The sequence below is a fragment of the Leucoraja erinacea genome, chromosome 7, assembly GCF_028641065.1.
Source record: "Leucoraja erinacea ecotype New England chromosome 7, Leri_hhj_1, whole genome shotgun sequence".
NCBI lineage: Eukaryota > Metazoa > Chordata > Chondrichthyes > Rajiformes > Rajidae > Leucoraja > Leucoraja erinaceus.
The window spans coordinates 46,314,855-46,330,513 of NC_073383.1; the positions used below are offsets into that span (position 1 = coordinate 46,314,855).

At 47.0% G+C, this 15,659-nt stretch overlaps 1 protein-coding gene across 7 annotated transcripts in view; it reads left to right on the forward strand.

The window, feature by feature from the left end:
* The window catches only part of ube2f (ubiquitin-conjugating enzyme E2F (putative)), a 101,683-nt gene that overhangs the window by 27,160 nt on the left and 58,864 nt on the right, over positions 1-15,659 (forward strand). For 6 of the 7 annotated variants that reach the window (XR_008723750.1, XM_055638471.1, XM_055638470.1 and 3 more), the window contains one exon: positions 9,261-9,290. The exons of the other annotated variant lie outside the window; for it this stretch is intronic. Coding sequence is in view for 5 of the 6 variants with exons in the window: in XM_055638471.1 (XP_055494446.1) it covers positions 9,261-9,290 (30 nt within the window). In the remaining variant the exon portion in view is untranslated. The remainder of the gene's footprint in view (positions 1-9,260; positions 9,291-15,659) is intronic. 7 annotated transcript variants of the gene reach the window in all.

The window sequence follows — 15,659 nt, forward strand, 5'->3', positions numbered from 1 at the left end:
ACATAAGTTTTACAGTTGTAAGATCCTGGGTTCAGTTCATAGTCTGTATTGTGGTCAAACTGGGGAAAGATAAACAGCACAGTGTCATTGTGCATTTCACATGGAAATGTTCCACAGACTTTCGGGCTTAGAGCTGACTAAGGCCCCAACATGCAACTGAAAACAGACCTTGGCATCCGGCTCTGGGCCCTAAAGGGTCTGTCCTACTGTACGAAGTAATTCAAGAGTTCTCCCAAGTTTTCCCTTGATTCGAACTCGGAGAATGTCCGTAGCGGGTCCGTAGGAGTTCGTGGATGTCTGGCAGCAGCTCGTACGAGTAAAAAGTAACATTTTTTTAAATTATGTGTATTTTTTTACTCGTGGACATTTTTCACAGTGTTGAAAAAACATCACGACTTTACCGGATTACCCGAGTACCTACCGTTACTCGTACGAGCCGCTACGAGACATCCACGAGCTCCTACGGATCCGCTAAGGACATTCTCCGAGTTCGAATCGGGGAAAACTCGGGAGAACTCTTGAATTACCTTGTACAGTGGGACAGGCCCTTAAGTGCCTGATTAGTTACATAGGACTGAGTGACAGTGATATTGCTTCATGCAAGGAATTTGTGTACCCGTGACACCCAGAAGACTGCCATTGACTATATTCAAATTGTAATTAATAGATTTTTGGGGACTTATCGAATCAAGAGATGTGCAGAGAAGATGGGAAAATAGAGTTGATGTAGTGATCAACATAATGTTAGTAAATTAGCTTAGACACAAAACGCTGGAGTAACTCGGCGGGACAGGCAGCATCTCTGGAGAGAAGGAATGGGTGACGTTTCGGGGCGACACTCTTCAAAATTAGGTGGCAGGTGTGAGGGGCTGCATGACCTAAACTGACTCCAATTTTGTTTATTCTTAATTATCCAATCTATAATGATTTCATTCAATGATATTCAATGTATTGACCAGTCATCACTCGTGCAAACATGTTACATTCCAAAGCCCTCTGAAATGTTCCTTCTCCTAGCTTTGTTTTTGTTCAAATGCAAGTAATTTCCCTTGTTTACCCTGTGTGTTCCTTTGCCAAAATTCTTGAAAGAACCCAACCTTATTGCTCTTGCATAATAATATAGATCCCTCATCTCCTGAAGCAGTGTCTCGATCCGAAACGTCACTCATTCCTTCTATCCAGAGATGGTGCCTATCCCGCTGACTCCAGCATTTTGTGTCTACCCTCATAATATGAGAGCATTATTCATTTTCTCACATAAAATTAAAAAGGACAAATAGAGCGGCATGGTGGTGCAGCGGTAGAGTTACTGACTTACAGAGCTTGCAGCCGGAGACCTGGGTTCGATCTCGACTATGGGTGCTGTATGAACGGAGTTTGTACGTTCTCCCCGTGACCACGAGGGCCTGTTTCCGCGCTGTATTTCTAAACTAAACTAAACTAAATAGAGAGATGGATGACGAGTTGCAGTGCGTTCCAGCGGATTAATCAATAAGTAGTTTTTCATATTGTTGTCAATGATTCTGACAGATTGCTCCCCTCACACAGAAACTTAGCTAATATTCTTGACGTGCATGCTTATATTGTTTTATCTTCAGTAAAGGGATTTGAAAATGATTTGTTCTTGAGCCATGATTGCTGTTTTTCAGTGTGTGTTCATTCTTCAGGGTACGGTGCGTACGGGTGCTCATTTTGTGCTTGTGTAGCGAGTCCAAACCTCGTGATCAAACGGTTACTTTATTAGCAAGAGAAGTTTAACATACACGTGTGTTTGGGACTCCCTAACATAAGAGTCGTTGTTGCTGCTGAGCGAGGGTGTTGACTCGTGCTCAGTTACCTGTTGACTCATGATCTCAAGGTAAAATCTGCTGATGTAGCAGGACACTCCCCCTTAACCCTGACATCACATGAAAGTCCTCATAACCACTGAAGAGGGTTCGACAGTAAGTGCCTGACCACCAGGTGACGCCACAGGACCCCCCCCCCCCCCCCCCCCCCCCCCCCCAGATCTGGAGGCAGGAAAACGAGCAGGCCGACGAAGCGCGGCAGCCACAGGCGAAAAGGGATGGAGCGCACTCACCTTCTACTGGAGGTCGGGCAAGCATGGTCGAAGGCGGCTCCTGCAATGGGTCGTGCGCCCCTGGCCACTTGTCCGCAGGTGCAGTCGGCGCACTGCTTGGCCCAGGTCGGACGTGGACCGTGGGGGCATGGCGAAAGATGCAAAAAAACGCAGGATGGACGAGACACAATCGCATCTCATCGACCAGCAGGGGATTGTGTTTACGAGAAATACGGCATCCAGCAATGGCTGGGAGACGTCGGCAACAATGCAAACCAAAGAAAACACAACAAAGGAATAACAATAAACTGTTTAAGAAAGAACTGCAAATGCTGGAAAAATCTAAGTAGACAATAAAAGTGGACAAAAATTGCTGGAGAAACTCCGAGGGTGAGGCAGCATCTATGGAGAAAAGTAGGTGACGTTTCGGGTCGAGACCATTCTTCAGACTGATGTTGGGGGGGGAGGGGGGGGTTGGGAAAAATAAAGGAAGAGGCGGAGACAGTAGGCTATGTGGGAGAGCTGGGAAGGGGGAGGGAGAAAGCAAGGACTACCTGATATTAGAGAAGTCGATGTTTGTACTGCTGGGGTGTAAACTACTCAAGCGAAATATGAGATGTTGTTCCTCCAATTTACGCTGGGCCTCACTCTTATAATGGAGGTGGCCCAGCATAGAAAGGTCAGATTCAAAATGGGAGGGGGAATTGAAGTGCTGGGCAACCGGGAGATCAGGTTGGTTAGTACGGACTGAGCGGTGGTATTCGGCGAAGCGGTTGCCGAGCCAACGCCTGGTCTCGCCGATGTAGAGAAGGTGACACCTATGACAGCGGATGCAGTTGATGAGGTTGGAAGAGGTGCAGGTGAACCTCTGCTTCACCTGGAAAGACTGTTTGGGTCCTTGGATGGAGTTGAGGGGGGGAGGTAAAACAACATGTGCAGCATTTCCTGCGGTTGAAGGGGAAAGTACCAGGGGAGGGGATGGTCTGGGTGACCAGGGAGTTACGGAGGGAACGGTCTCTACGGAAAGCTGAAAGGGGAGGAGATGGGAAGATGTGGCCAGTGGTAGGATCTCGCCGGAGGTGGCGAAAGTGTCGCAGGATTATATTTTATATGCGCTGGCTGATGGGGTGGAAGGTGAGGACAAGGGGGACTCAGTCCTTGTTGCGAGTAGGGGGATGGGGAGTGAGAACAGAGCTGCGGGATATAATAATAATAATAATAAAAAATGTTATTTATGGGCGCCTTTCAAGAGTCTCAAGGACACCTTACAAAAATTTAGCAAGTAGAGGAAAAACATGTAAGCGTAATGAAATAAATAGTAGAGACATGACTAGTACACAAATTAAAGACAGAATTCAATTCAAAACACAATATGAGGCAATTCATATATAGAGGAGACCTTGGTGGGAGCCTCGTCTATGGTCGAAGAGGGGAACCCACGTTTCCTGGAGAATGAGGACATCTCCGATGCCCTGGTCTGGAACACCTCTCTGGGTGCAGATGCGCCGTAGACGGAGACATTGGGAGTAGGGGATAGAGTCCTTGCAGGGAGCAGGGTGGGAAGAAGTGTAGTTGCCCCACCGCTGCAGGTAGGAACTCCACACACCGTCGCCGGTGTCGTTGGAGACCAGCTGCGCTGCCGCACCCCGGCGGAGACTGGAAGCTGTCGGGGAATCCGTCGCGGGACCGCCGATACACGACTGGCCGAGGCTCCACCCCGCTGCTGACATCAAATCACCACTGTAGAGGTGGGTCGTCGGGAGAAATCCAAAATCCAATTTGGATAGTCGCGGGTCACCAATGTAGCGAGTGCAAAGTTTGTGATCAAACGGATACTTTATTAGCAAGATAAGTTTAACATACATGTGCGTTTGGGACTACCTAACATAAGAATCATTGCTGCTGCTGCTGAGTGAGGGTGTTGACCTGTGCTCAGCTACCTGTTCACTCATGTTCTCAAGGTAAGATATGCTGATGTAGCAGGATACTCCCCTTAACCCATAACGTCACGTGACAGTCCTCATAACCACTGACGAGGGTTCGACAGTAAGTGGTCTGACCACCAGGTGATGGCACACTTGTGTTATGCGATGTAAAAGCATCCGCTCTGCATTCACTTTGTGTTTTGTTCAGTTCAAAATACAGTGTAAAATTATCCAATATATGCACAGAATGTGTTGTATAAATACAAGATTGTGCAGGGCTTAGGTCATGTGTGTAAATCTGATTAACCTTTGCAAAGTTAATGCAAAACAATAGTGAGGGGGGACATATGTGGGGGCCTCGCTGTAAAATGCACTTTTATTATCCGAACCTGCATTCAGATGGCATATGTGTGGGAAAGAACTGCAGATGCTGGTTTAAATCGGAGGTAGACATAAAATGCTGGAGTAGCTCAGCGGGACTGGCAGAGAAGGAATGGGTGACATTTTGGGTCGAGACCCTTGTGTCTACCTTCAGATGGCATATGTTTCTCTCTACAGCAGTAACAAACTTTGTTTACCTTTTATAGGATGATTACTGTTTGCTTCAGCACTATGTATTTTGTTGCGTCTATACCACACTTGCTGTTGCGTGATTCAGCTAGTCCTACTTGCAAGTCCTGCATGTTTTTACTTGCTGCATCTTGGACCATTTTCAGTGCTCTTTCAAAGGTCAGATTCATCTGTGACAATGATTGATTCTGAAACCGGACACTATTGACTGCATGCTAATCCGTGCTGTAGCTTCCGAGAGACTGTTGCCATAATTACAGTATTTTGATAATGTCCACCAGTCACTCTCACTTTGTATCCTTAACCATGAATCAAACTAGGAAATGTTGCCTGATCTCACTTGGCATGGTCCTTCAACAAATACTCACATTTCTTTATTATTTTGTGTAGTGTAAGGGTTAAACTGACGATTTCAGCTTAAGGCCATTCTATGGGAAAGCAAAACATTGGCAAACACAACACAACAGCAATAGTTGGGTAGACCAGCCGCACCCCCTGCTGCTAGTGGCACAGAAACGTTGCAGACAAGGGGGGTTTATGATTGGCTCGGGGAGGGGGCAGTGGAGTGGTCTGCTCTGATAAGAAATGCCATAAAGGATGGTGTTGGGCACCCTTTCGGTGAGAGAACCTCAGCCATGGACCGTGTTGCGGACTGTGCCAGCTGATCTCAAACTAAACATCCGGTGGCGTGCTCTTATGAGTTTGCGAGTGCATGTCGGTTTACATGAGTGTATATAGAAACACCCTGTGGCGAGCTCTGCTGTGTACTCGGGGTTTTCAAGTGCGTTTGGGGATATTCTAGGATACGCGAGTGCATGTGCCTTATTTAGTGGTATAATAAATTACTGAGTGAATCAAAACGTTTATCTGCTCGGCTCCTGCAGTGCCCAGCCCCGCCCACAGCCCAACCGCTAAAAAAGAAAGCCGCTCGCGCTTCGGCTCGGGTTCTAGAACATGGCGGCGGCCGTTATCTTCGCGCGTGCGTGGGGCAGCGTGATGGCAAGGTGGCCCTGGCAGACATTACTCCCTGTGGGCGATGTCGTCTATGGAGACCTGCGATTCCTCCGTTGATCGCAGGGACACGGAGAATCGTGATGCCTTTTCCTCGCTGGTGATCCCGATCTCACCTGGCCCGTCACAGGGACGACCTCATCTCCGTCTCCCCCGCCCGATCGTCTGTCACGCTGGTGAATGCACTTACCCTCGTGCAAGCCACGATCGGCAGGCCCTCCGCCTAACTCGGGCCCGGCGCCCAATGGGAGGCTTGTGCTCTATGACTTGGGTAGACCTGCCTCTACCCCCTCCCCCTCCCTCTACCCCCTCCTCGGGGCGAAGAAAGAGCGGGGGGGAGGGAGGGCAGGGGGGGGGTGAGAGGAGGGGGTGGAGAGGGAGTGGGAGATGGAGAGGGGAGGAGAGGGGGTGGAGAAGGGGGAGGAGAGGGTTCTTCCTCTCTGTCCCTTCCTCTATCTCTGCCCTCCCTCTCTGCATTCCCCCCCACTCTGCACCCCCCCTCTCTTCCCCCCATCTCTTCCCCCCCTCTCTTCCCCCCACTCTCTTCCCCCCCCACTCTCTCTCCCCCCCCACTCTCTTCCCCCCCCCTCTCTTCCCCCCCCCTCTCTCTTCCCCCCCCCCCTCCCCTCTCTTCCCCCCCCCCTCTCTTCCCCCCCCTCTCTCTTCCCCCCCCTCTCTTCCCCCCCCCTCTCTCTTCCCCCCCCCTCCCCCCCTCTCTCCCCCCCCCCTCCCCCTCCCCCCCCCCTCTCCCCCCCCCCCCCCCCCCCCCTCTCCCCCCCCTCTCCCCCCCTCTCCCCCCCCCCCCCCCCCCCTCTCCCCCCCCCTCTCTTTCCCCCCCCTCCATTTTTTTTCCCCCCCCCCCCCCCCCTCTCTCCCCCCCCCCTCCCCCCCCCCCCCCCCCCTCCCCCTCCCCCCCCCCCCCCCCCCCTCCCCCCCCCCCCTCCCCCCCTCCCCCCCCCCCCCCCCCCCCCCTCCCCCCCCCCCCCCCCCCCCCCCCTCCCCCCCCCCTCTCCCCCCCCCCCTCTCCCCCCCTCCCCCCCCCCCCCCTCCCTCCCCCCCCTCTCTCCCCCCCCCCCCCCCCTCTCCCCACCCTCTCTTCCCCCCCCCTCTCTCTTCCCCACCCCTCTCTTCCCCCCCCCCTCTCTTCCCCCACCCCTCTCTTCCCCCCACCCCTCTCTTTCCCCCCCCTCTCCCCCCTCTCTCTCCCCCCCCTCTCTCCCCCCCTCCTCTCTCCCCCCCCCCCCTTTCTTTCTTCCCCCCCTCTCTCCCCCCCTTCTCTTCCCCCCCCCCCCTCTTCTTCCCCCCCCCTCTCTTCCCCCCCCCTCTCTTTCCCCCTCTCCCTCCCCTCCCCCCCCCTCCCTCTCTGCCCCGCCCGACCCCTCCCTCTCTGCCCCGACCCCTCTCTCTCTGCCGGCAGGGCAGCCATCTCTCCGGCGGCCCTGGTGGTCTTGCTAATGTGGGGGGTAGATGCACCTGCAGTAAGTGAATGTGGAAAAGCTACCAAGTTCTTTCCATTAACTCCTATTGAGTGAGTGTAGATGTTGGTGAAATGTCCATCATTATAATACTCCTATTTATGACCTATGTAGCTTGTGGCAAACCCCAGGCCCATCAGCCAGAAATCAGGCCTTTGGAGCCACTGGTGTGATTTGGAATTGGAGGAAATAAACAGTGGGATCTTTGAAGCTAAGAATGCGTGCCTCTGTTCACTGGAGCAGATTTTTGTTATTTGTACTCCTGGAAAAAAATAGCGTTCTGTGAGCCAACAATCTAAACTCCTCGTCTGTCTGGTGTTGCTTAGTTTTCCATTGCTTATGGATAAACTATATTCTGTGTTCTTCTTCTATGTCTGCATAAAACTTGCCAGTCTTCAAGGTACAACAGAAGTCTTTATTACATTAACTCAATGCTGGCAGCAAGACAACGAAAAATGGCAGCAACCACACGATCTGACTACACACTCACACTTTGTACAGACAGAGATAACTATGTACAAAACATCTCCCTTTGTCCTGTGCAGCGCCAACAAACATCACAAAATACAAAAAGGCTCAAACACTAGCCTTGTTTAAAATACAGAAAGGACTTCATAATTATTTTGGTGGCTTTGATCTAAATCATTTCCTGAGATGAAGAGAGAGTGGAATTAATTTGATTATTATTGGCTGTTTAGTAATGGTGATAGTGAGAGATAAGAGGGCTGTAATTTGGACAATGTGGTCAAAATAGATCGTATTTGTTGAATGAGATCCGTAGATATGTTTGTTTACATGCTGACAAGAAAAATACATTGCTGGTTTTAGCTAATGGACAAATAACTGCCATTATTTGAAAGTAAGAACAAACCTAATTTGCAGTTTTATAACCACTTTAATTTGAAGGGCCTAGGCACATCACAGAAATCATACCAAACAAAATTCAACATCTTGAGTAACATTTAGTACTTAATATTATTAGCATTATTATACTTACCATTACGTATTATTTAGCAGTTATTAAGTGAGAACTTTGAATTCCTGTCTCCTTGCCCAGGTGATCTTTGGAATCTTCTGCCTTCCCTTCTACTTGCAATGCTTTGCAAAGGATGTATTCCTGATCTTCCAATCTGCCTTGCCGCAGCCCTTACAATTGTTTCCTGTTTAATCTGCACTTTCTTTGTAGCTGTAACACTACATTCTGAATTCTGCCGGTTCAGTCTCTTCCCCTGTCTCCCACTCGCATCTGCCCCCTCTCTCACTGTTACACCCCGCTCTCCCCCATTACCAGGCACCCCGTTTACTTTTTTTAATTCTCGAATGACCTTTGAAAAATCTCATGATTCCTTGCGTTTTTCAGAATACCGAACTCGCTTATTGAATATCCATTTTCTATTTTGGGACTGTGACCTCTGGTTCTAATCACACAGCCAAGGAAAACGTCAATGCTGCATTAAATCTTGACATTTATTAATGGTTAAATGACATCTTCTCTAATTTTTCTAAACTCAAGAGAATACAAGAGTCAGTCTGCTTAATCTAGTTTCATATGACAAACCTACTATTTCAGGAATCAATGTGGTGAATCTTTGCTGCATTCCCTCAGTTGCAAGAATATGAATCCTTGTGTGGAAAGATTAAATTGTCCACGGTATACCAGATGCAGCTCATGAGGGCTCCATGTGATTGGATTAAGGTGTCTTCTCTTTTAAAGTAAAAAGCCAACATATTATTTACCTTACTGATAATTTGCAAGTTGAAGAAACAATATTAATGATTGGGTTCAAGTACATTTTCTAACAAAGTGAATGGCCTGAGATTTTTTCACATTACATTCGATCTACTATTTCCTGTCTGCATATGTCCCCGTGAAGTCTCTCTATCGTTCTTAAAGCCCACATGACCATTTAAATTTGTATCAGCAACAAATTTGGATATATTATGCATGTAATTCCTTTACTTGACTACTTTGATTAGTGGCTGGGATCTCAACAGGGCAAGGATAAGGACAGAAGTGAGAGGCTGCTTTCCAACTGATGCACTCAGTACTGGTAAAAGAGATGAAGAAATGAAATTTGAAAGAAAATTAACCTGGGGAAGCAAGATCTGGAGAGAGTTTGATTATCAGTTCAAGAATCATGTGCTGTCATCTGTAATTGATTATTTGGGTCATTTAATTTCTACTGGATACTAATATTATGTATCTCTCTCTTCCATTAGAAGTTGCAGAACTTGAAGCAAACCTACCCAGTAAGTAAAACATTTATTAATAAATATCTTACTGTGCTATCACAAATATTTTTGTTTGCTAAATTCCGTGCCCTCTGTTGCATTGAACAGTTGGTATAAAGACTCAAGAGACTGCAGATACTAGGTACTTGAGCAAAAGTCAAATTCCTGGAAGAACTCAGCAGATCAGGCAACATGTGTGGAGGAAAATGTGGTCCTTCATCTGGGCTAAAAATATAGAAACATAGAATATAGGTGCAGGAGTAGGCCGTTCGTCCCTTCGAGCCAGCACCGCCATTCAATATGATCATGGCTGATCATCCAAAATCAGTAACCTGTTCCGGCTTTTTCCCCCATATCCCTTCATTCCCTTAGCCCTAAGAGCTAAATCTAACTCTCTAGAGGGGAGGTAGCCAGTATAAAGAGATGAGGGAGAGGGGTGTGTCCAGAACAATCGGGTAATAGGTGGATCCAGGTGAGAAGAGGTTAAATGGCAGACGGAATCAGATGGGGGAGAAAAGAGTGGAGATAGGGACAAAGGCTGGGAGGTAGACACAAAATGCTGGAGTAACAGCGGGACAGGCAGCGTCTCTGAAGAGAAGGAATGGGTGACGTTTCGGGTCGAGACCAGTTCATTGGCTATATTTAACAGGGAGTTAGATGTGGCCCTTGTGGCTAATGGGATCAGGGGGTATGGAGAGGGCAGGTACAGGATACTGAGTTGGATGATCAGCCATGATCATATTGAATGGCGGTGCAGGCTCGAAGGGCTGAATGGCCTACTCCTGCACCTATTTTCTATGTTTCTATGAGACCCTTCAGACTGCAAACGGGTCTCCACCCGAAACGTCACACATTCCTTCTCTCCAGAGATGCTGCCTGTCCCGCTGAGTTACTCCAGCATTTTGTGTCTACCTTCGATTTAAACCAGCATCTGCAGTTCTTTCCAACACAAGGCTGGGAGGTAGTAGGAGACATCTAAGAGCTGCCAATAATATAATCTAATGAGAAAGGAAAAGCAGAACAAAATGAAGCTGGGGTGGTGGGCAGATGGGAACAATAGGAAGAGGGACTTGGTAACCTTAAAGGAGAAGTGTGGGCAGAAGGGATAGGGAAAGAATTCAATATTCATGGCTTTGGGTTGTAGACTTCCCACGCAGAACATTACGTGCTTTTCTTCTTACTGGATGCATCTCAACCTGGTATAGCAACTGCTCTGTTCTTGACTGTTTGAATTTGCACCGAGTGGTGAACACACATCAGTCCATCACGGGCATCATCACTTCCTTTCATCCAATCCTTCTTTGTGGTGCATTGCAACAGAAAGGCTGGAAGTATCGACACGGGTGCCTGTTGCCGTGACCATTCTCCTTTCTTACTGCTACCTTCTGGGAGAAGATACAGGAACTTGAAAGCTCGAACATCCAGAGTTAAGAGCAACTCCTTCCCCACTGCTATCTGAGTCCTGAACCAATCACTTCTATCGCATCCCATTCTCGGAGGTGCTGCCTCCAACTCTCAACTCTACTTCATTGTATTTTAATATTCTTTTGCACAATCTGGCTTTTGTACTGCAATTCCCAATTCTGCTCTTTTGCACCCATCCTATTTACTGTTGTATTTATCGTGACTGAACATATACTGTTTACTCTGAGCTTCACGTGGACAGGGAATTTCATTGTGCCCTGACGTATGTGACAATAAACTAATCTGAATTCTAGTTTGCTTTTGGCTTCCCCCAGCAGCGGTAGAGGCCGAGAACAGATAGATTGGTGTGGGAATGGAAAGCGGAATTTAAAAAGCTTGCAACTGGGAGTTCCAGATGACCTTTGCATACAGAGCGGAATTACTCAGTGAATTAGTCACCTACTTTGTGTTTGATCTTGTGTAAGTAGGGGAGGCCACATCAAGAGCACTTAATGTAATAGATGAGATTGGAGGAGGTGTATGTGAAACTCTGTCTCACTTGGACGGGCTCTTGTGGTTACAGGGGAGAGTGCCTGGGGAAGGATGGGATGAGTGAAAGGGAGTCACACAGAAAATAAAAAGTTTATTTTGAAAATTACTAGCTACAAAGCAAGGGTTTGGGAATTACAGCAGAGTTTTAAGCATATATTTTTTTGCCAGAATGCATATTTAATAACACTACATCAGGATATGTTATGAATGAATGCAGTGTGTAAATTATTGCTAAATTATTAAGTAAGGTTATGAGTAAAGGCCAGTTTTGTATTTTGAGCTTTTTTGGGGGAACATGAGGTTGGTCTATTGGAAGGTGTATTTGTAATGTGTTTGAACATGCGGCTATGCCTTTAGGGCATTGGTTTTCATTTAAGAATTTATGGCTCTGCATTGGACGGCTAGGAGTTCAGGACTAGCTCTATTTGTAGGATTGTAGTTGGGGCTTTTAGGGCTGTGGATTTAGCATTTCAACAAGTAACCTTCTGAATGTAATTTGGGGGTTTTAATGTTGATATGGTTTGAAAAGTTCAAGAATAAAGTTAGAATATAATTAGTACAGCATAGGAACAGCCTTTCAGATACAATGACTGTGCCGAGAAAAGTTATGAGAACATACAGTGTATTCAGACACCTTCACTTTTTCCGCATTTTGTCACGTTACAGCCTCATTCTAAAATTGATTAATTTCATTTTTTTTATCATCAATTTACACACGATACCCCATAATAAAAAAGCAAAAACAGGTGTTTAGAAATTTTTGCAAAGTAATTGAATAGAAATAACCGAAATATCACATTTACATTTGGGTATTCAGACCCATTACTCAGTACTTTGTTGAGGCACCTTTGACAGCGATTACAGCCTCAAGTCTTCTTGGGTATGACGCTACAAGCTTGGCACACCTGTATTTGGGTCATTTCTCCCATTCTAAACCTGCAGATCCTCTCAAGCTCTGTCATGCTGGATGGGGAGCGTCGATGCACAGCTATTTTCAGGTCCCTCCAGAGATGTTCGATCGGGTTCAAGTCCGGGCTCTGGCTGGGCCACTCAAGGACATTCACAGACTTGTCACAAAGCCACTCCTGTGTTGTCTTGGCTGTGTACCTAGGGTCGTCGTCCTGTTGGAAGGTGAACCTCTGCCCCAGTCTGAGGTCCAGAATGCTCTGGAGCAGGTTTTCATCAAGGATCTCTGTACTTTGCTCCATTCATCTTTCCCTCGATCCTGACAAGTCTCCCAGTTCCTGCCACTGAAAAACATCCCCACAGCATGATGCTACCACCACCATGCTTCACCATAGGTATGGTATTGACCAGGTGATGAGCAGTGCCTGGTTTCCTTCAGACGTGACGCTTGGCATTCAGGCCAAAGAGTTCAATCTTGGTTTCATCAGACCAGAGAATCTTGTTTCTCATGCCTTTTGGCAAACTCTAAGCGGGCTGTCATGTGCCTTTTACTGAGGAGTGGCTTCCATCTGGCCACTCTACCATTAAGGCCTGATTGGTGGAGTGCTGCAGATATAGTTGTCCTTCTGTAAGTTTCTCCCATCTCCACAGAGGAACTCTGGGGCTCTGTCAGAGTAACCATCGGGTTCTTGGCCACCTCCCTGACCAAGGCCCTTCTCCCAAAGGCTCAGTTTGGCCGGGCGGCCAGCTCTATGAAGAGTCCTGGTGGTTCCAAAGTTCTTCCATTTAAGAATGACGGAGGCCACTGTGCTCTTCAGGACTTGCAATGCTGCAGAAATTGTTTTATACCCTTCCCCAGATCTGTGTCTCGACACAATCCTGTCTCGGAGGTCTACCGGCAATTCCTTCGTCTTCATGACTTGGTTTTTGCTCTGATGTGCACTGTCAACTGTGGGACCTTGTATAGACAGGTGTGTGCCTTTCCAAATCATGTCTAATCAATTTAATTTACCATTGGTGGACTCCAATCAAGTTGTAGAAACATCTCAAGGATAATCAATGGAAACAGGATGAAACTACGCTCAATTTTGAGTGACATAGCAAAGGGTCTGAATACTTATGTAAATGTGATGTGATATTTCAGTTATTGATTTTTAATTACTTTGCAACAATTTCTAAACACCTGTTTTTGCTTCTTCATTCTGGACTATTGTGTGTAGATTGATGATAAAAAAAAAGAATTTAATCCATTTTAAAATAAGGCTGTAACGTAACAAAATGTGGAAAAATTGAAGGGGTCGGAATACTTTTTGAATGCACTGTAACATGTTTTTGTGGAGCAACTACAAATTAATGGGATTTCCAGAGGAAAGGGAGAGTATAACAGGGTGATGGTTTGTAAGAGTTCAAGACAGAAGAAGAGTTATTTGTGGTGATGGAATAGTTTTTCAAGGGAGGACATTGTACATGAAGAGAGAGGTCCCTTTACTAGGTCAGGAAGAAAATTGGTTGTCAACATGTTAATGAAAATGCAAGTAAGAAATTGATCTTTTGGATAAGATAAACATCAATAGAATATGGGAGAAATATGGGTATGATGGAAATTAGGGACGTGTACAGTTTCAGGGACTGTGAGCTGTAAGTACCTGTGGGGGAGTATGGCTTGGCAGGCAATGCATGGGGAAAAGAGTTGGAATGTTCCCAGTGATGCCCACATCAGGGGAAACAAATTAAGTAAATCTTGGTGACAGAAAAGCTTGTTCAAAAGCTATAATCTTCAGAACTATACATGGCCATTATGCTTGTTTTTACACTGCAATAATTTGCCTGCATTTTTGAGATGACAACTTTTATTCTCATTGGTTTATCGCATTCAGAGTCTGCATGACCCTGTCCCCTGGGAGTAAGTATTGTTTGTGTCCTGTCTTCTGAGGTTTGCCAAGACACAATCTGGATTTGTTTCAGTGGAAATGATGCATGCAACGTGCATGTGTTTGATCACATAGGGTCCTTAACTTACTAAAAAACTTGCTAAACCTCTGATTACATGGAATGCTTGTGGTAGCACAGTGAAGGTTCCGCAAACTTCCACATGAGCAGCTTTCTGACAGAGAAGACATCTGATTGCAATTTAAAAACCATTTTCTGCGGTCCTTGTCAGTGTCTTACGTCAGTTGAACAGATGGAAAACATTAGTTAATTTCACATCTCAACCATCCACGAACATGCTTCTTGTAATCTTTGGACAATTATGTAACTCAGCTGCCCATACATTATAGAAATGACCCAATTACTATAAATTGTGCAAACTGTTTTTTGTTATCCTTCTGTAGGTGCTAGTCGATCATTGGGGTGCAGCTTAAAGGCTGTTATTTTGCTAAATGCTAGCTTTTTCTGAGATATAGTTCAGTGGCTACAGTTGTCCTTGGGTGATAATTCATAATAAAATATGACCAATACCTGTGGCTGCTTTCCCATCCATCATCTAAGCCGCAATCTTCATGTAGTATCCTTGTTAGTAACATTCAGCTCCAGCGAGAAAGTCAGCTCATAAACTTATTTCTTAGTATCATCCACATTCCTCCTTTCCAGGATAACAAACTAACACACATGGATTTTTTCTTTTCTCAGCGAGAAACAGTGAAGCCATTAGCTTAATCTGGCAATTTACTGTATTTCTTATTGAACATTTGCAGGTTAACATCCACACATTACTCCATCCAGTGATAATGGGCCATTGATGATAATCCTGTCACTAACTTTTTACCTGTGGACCAGAGATGAGAGACTTTTATTTGAAAAAGCTAATTGATTCATGTTGCCCCATTTTGCATACCCATCCTCATGGACATTAGTACAGGTGAACAACCATTAGTGCGTGAAAAAGCTCCGAAAACCGGCCATTTTTTCCAGATGTGTCTGCGCACCAATTTGGCGCCAAACCTGACCCAAAACGACCCACGGTCAACCCAGGTCTGTACTACTGTAGCGGCTGCCTCCTCCCTGGAGACCGGGAGACGCTTAAACATCTGTAAATCATTGCTTAAATGTTTGGTCAGTTTTTAGTTTGGAGGGCTTTTATGTGAAGGGGGGTGGCGAGGGGGTAAACTTTAATTCTTAGTAAGCTACAATTGGCCGGTACCTGGTTGGAGAGGCGGGTGAGCGGGGGGTGAAGGGGTAAACAATCCTTACCGGGTTGGAGAGGCGGCGAGCGGGCAATGCACCGGGTCGCTGTGCAGTAAGCTCCGTGGGGCCGCGGGCGGCGCAGGTTGTAGCTCCGACCCCCGGCAACTCTACCCCTGGCTGCGAGGCGCTCCAAATCCAGCGCGGCCCGCGGCCGGACGCCCCAGCTCCGCGAATGTCGGGAGTCGGCGGCGTCGCAGCGCAATGCCTTACGGGTCGCCGTGCGGCAAGCTCCGGAGCGCTGTGGCCGCCGAACACAACATCGCGGAGCGTCGCTGGATTTGGAGCCGCACAGCCAGGGGTAAAGTTGCCGGGGTCGGAGCTACACCGGCGCCGCCCGCG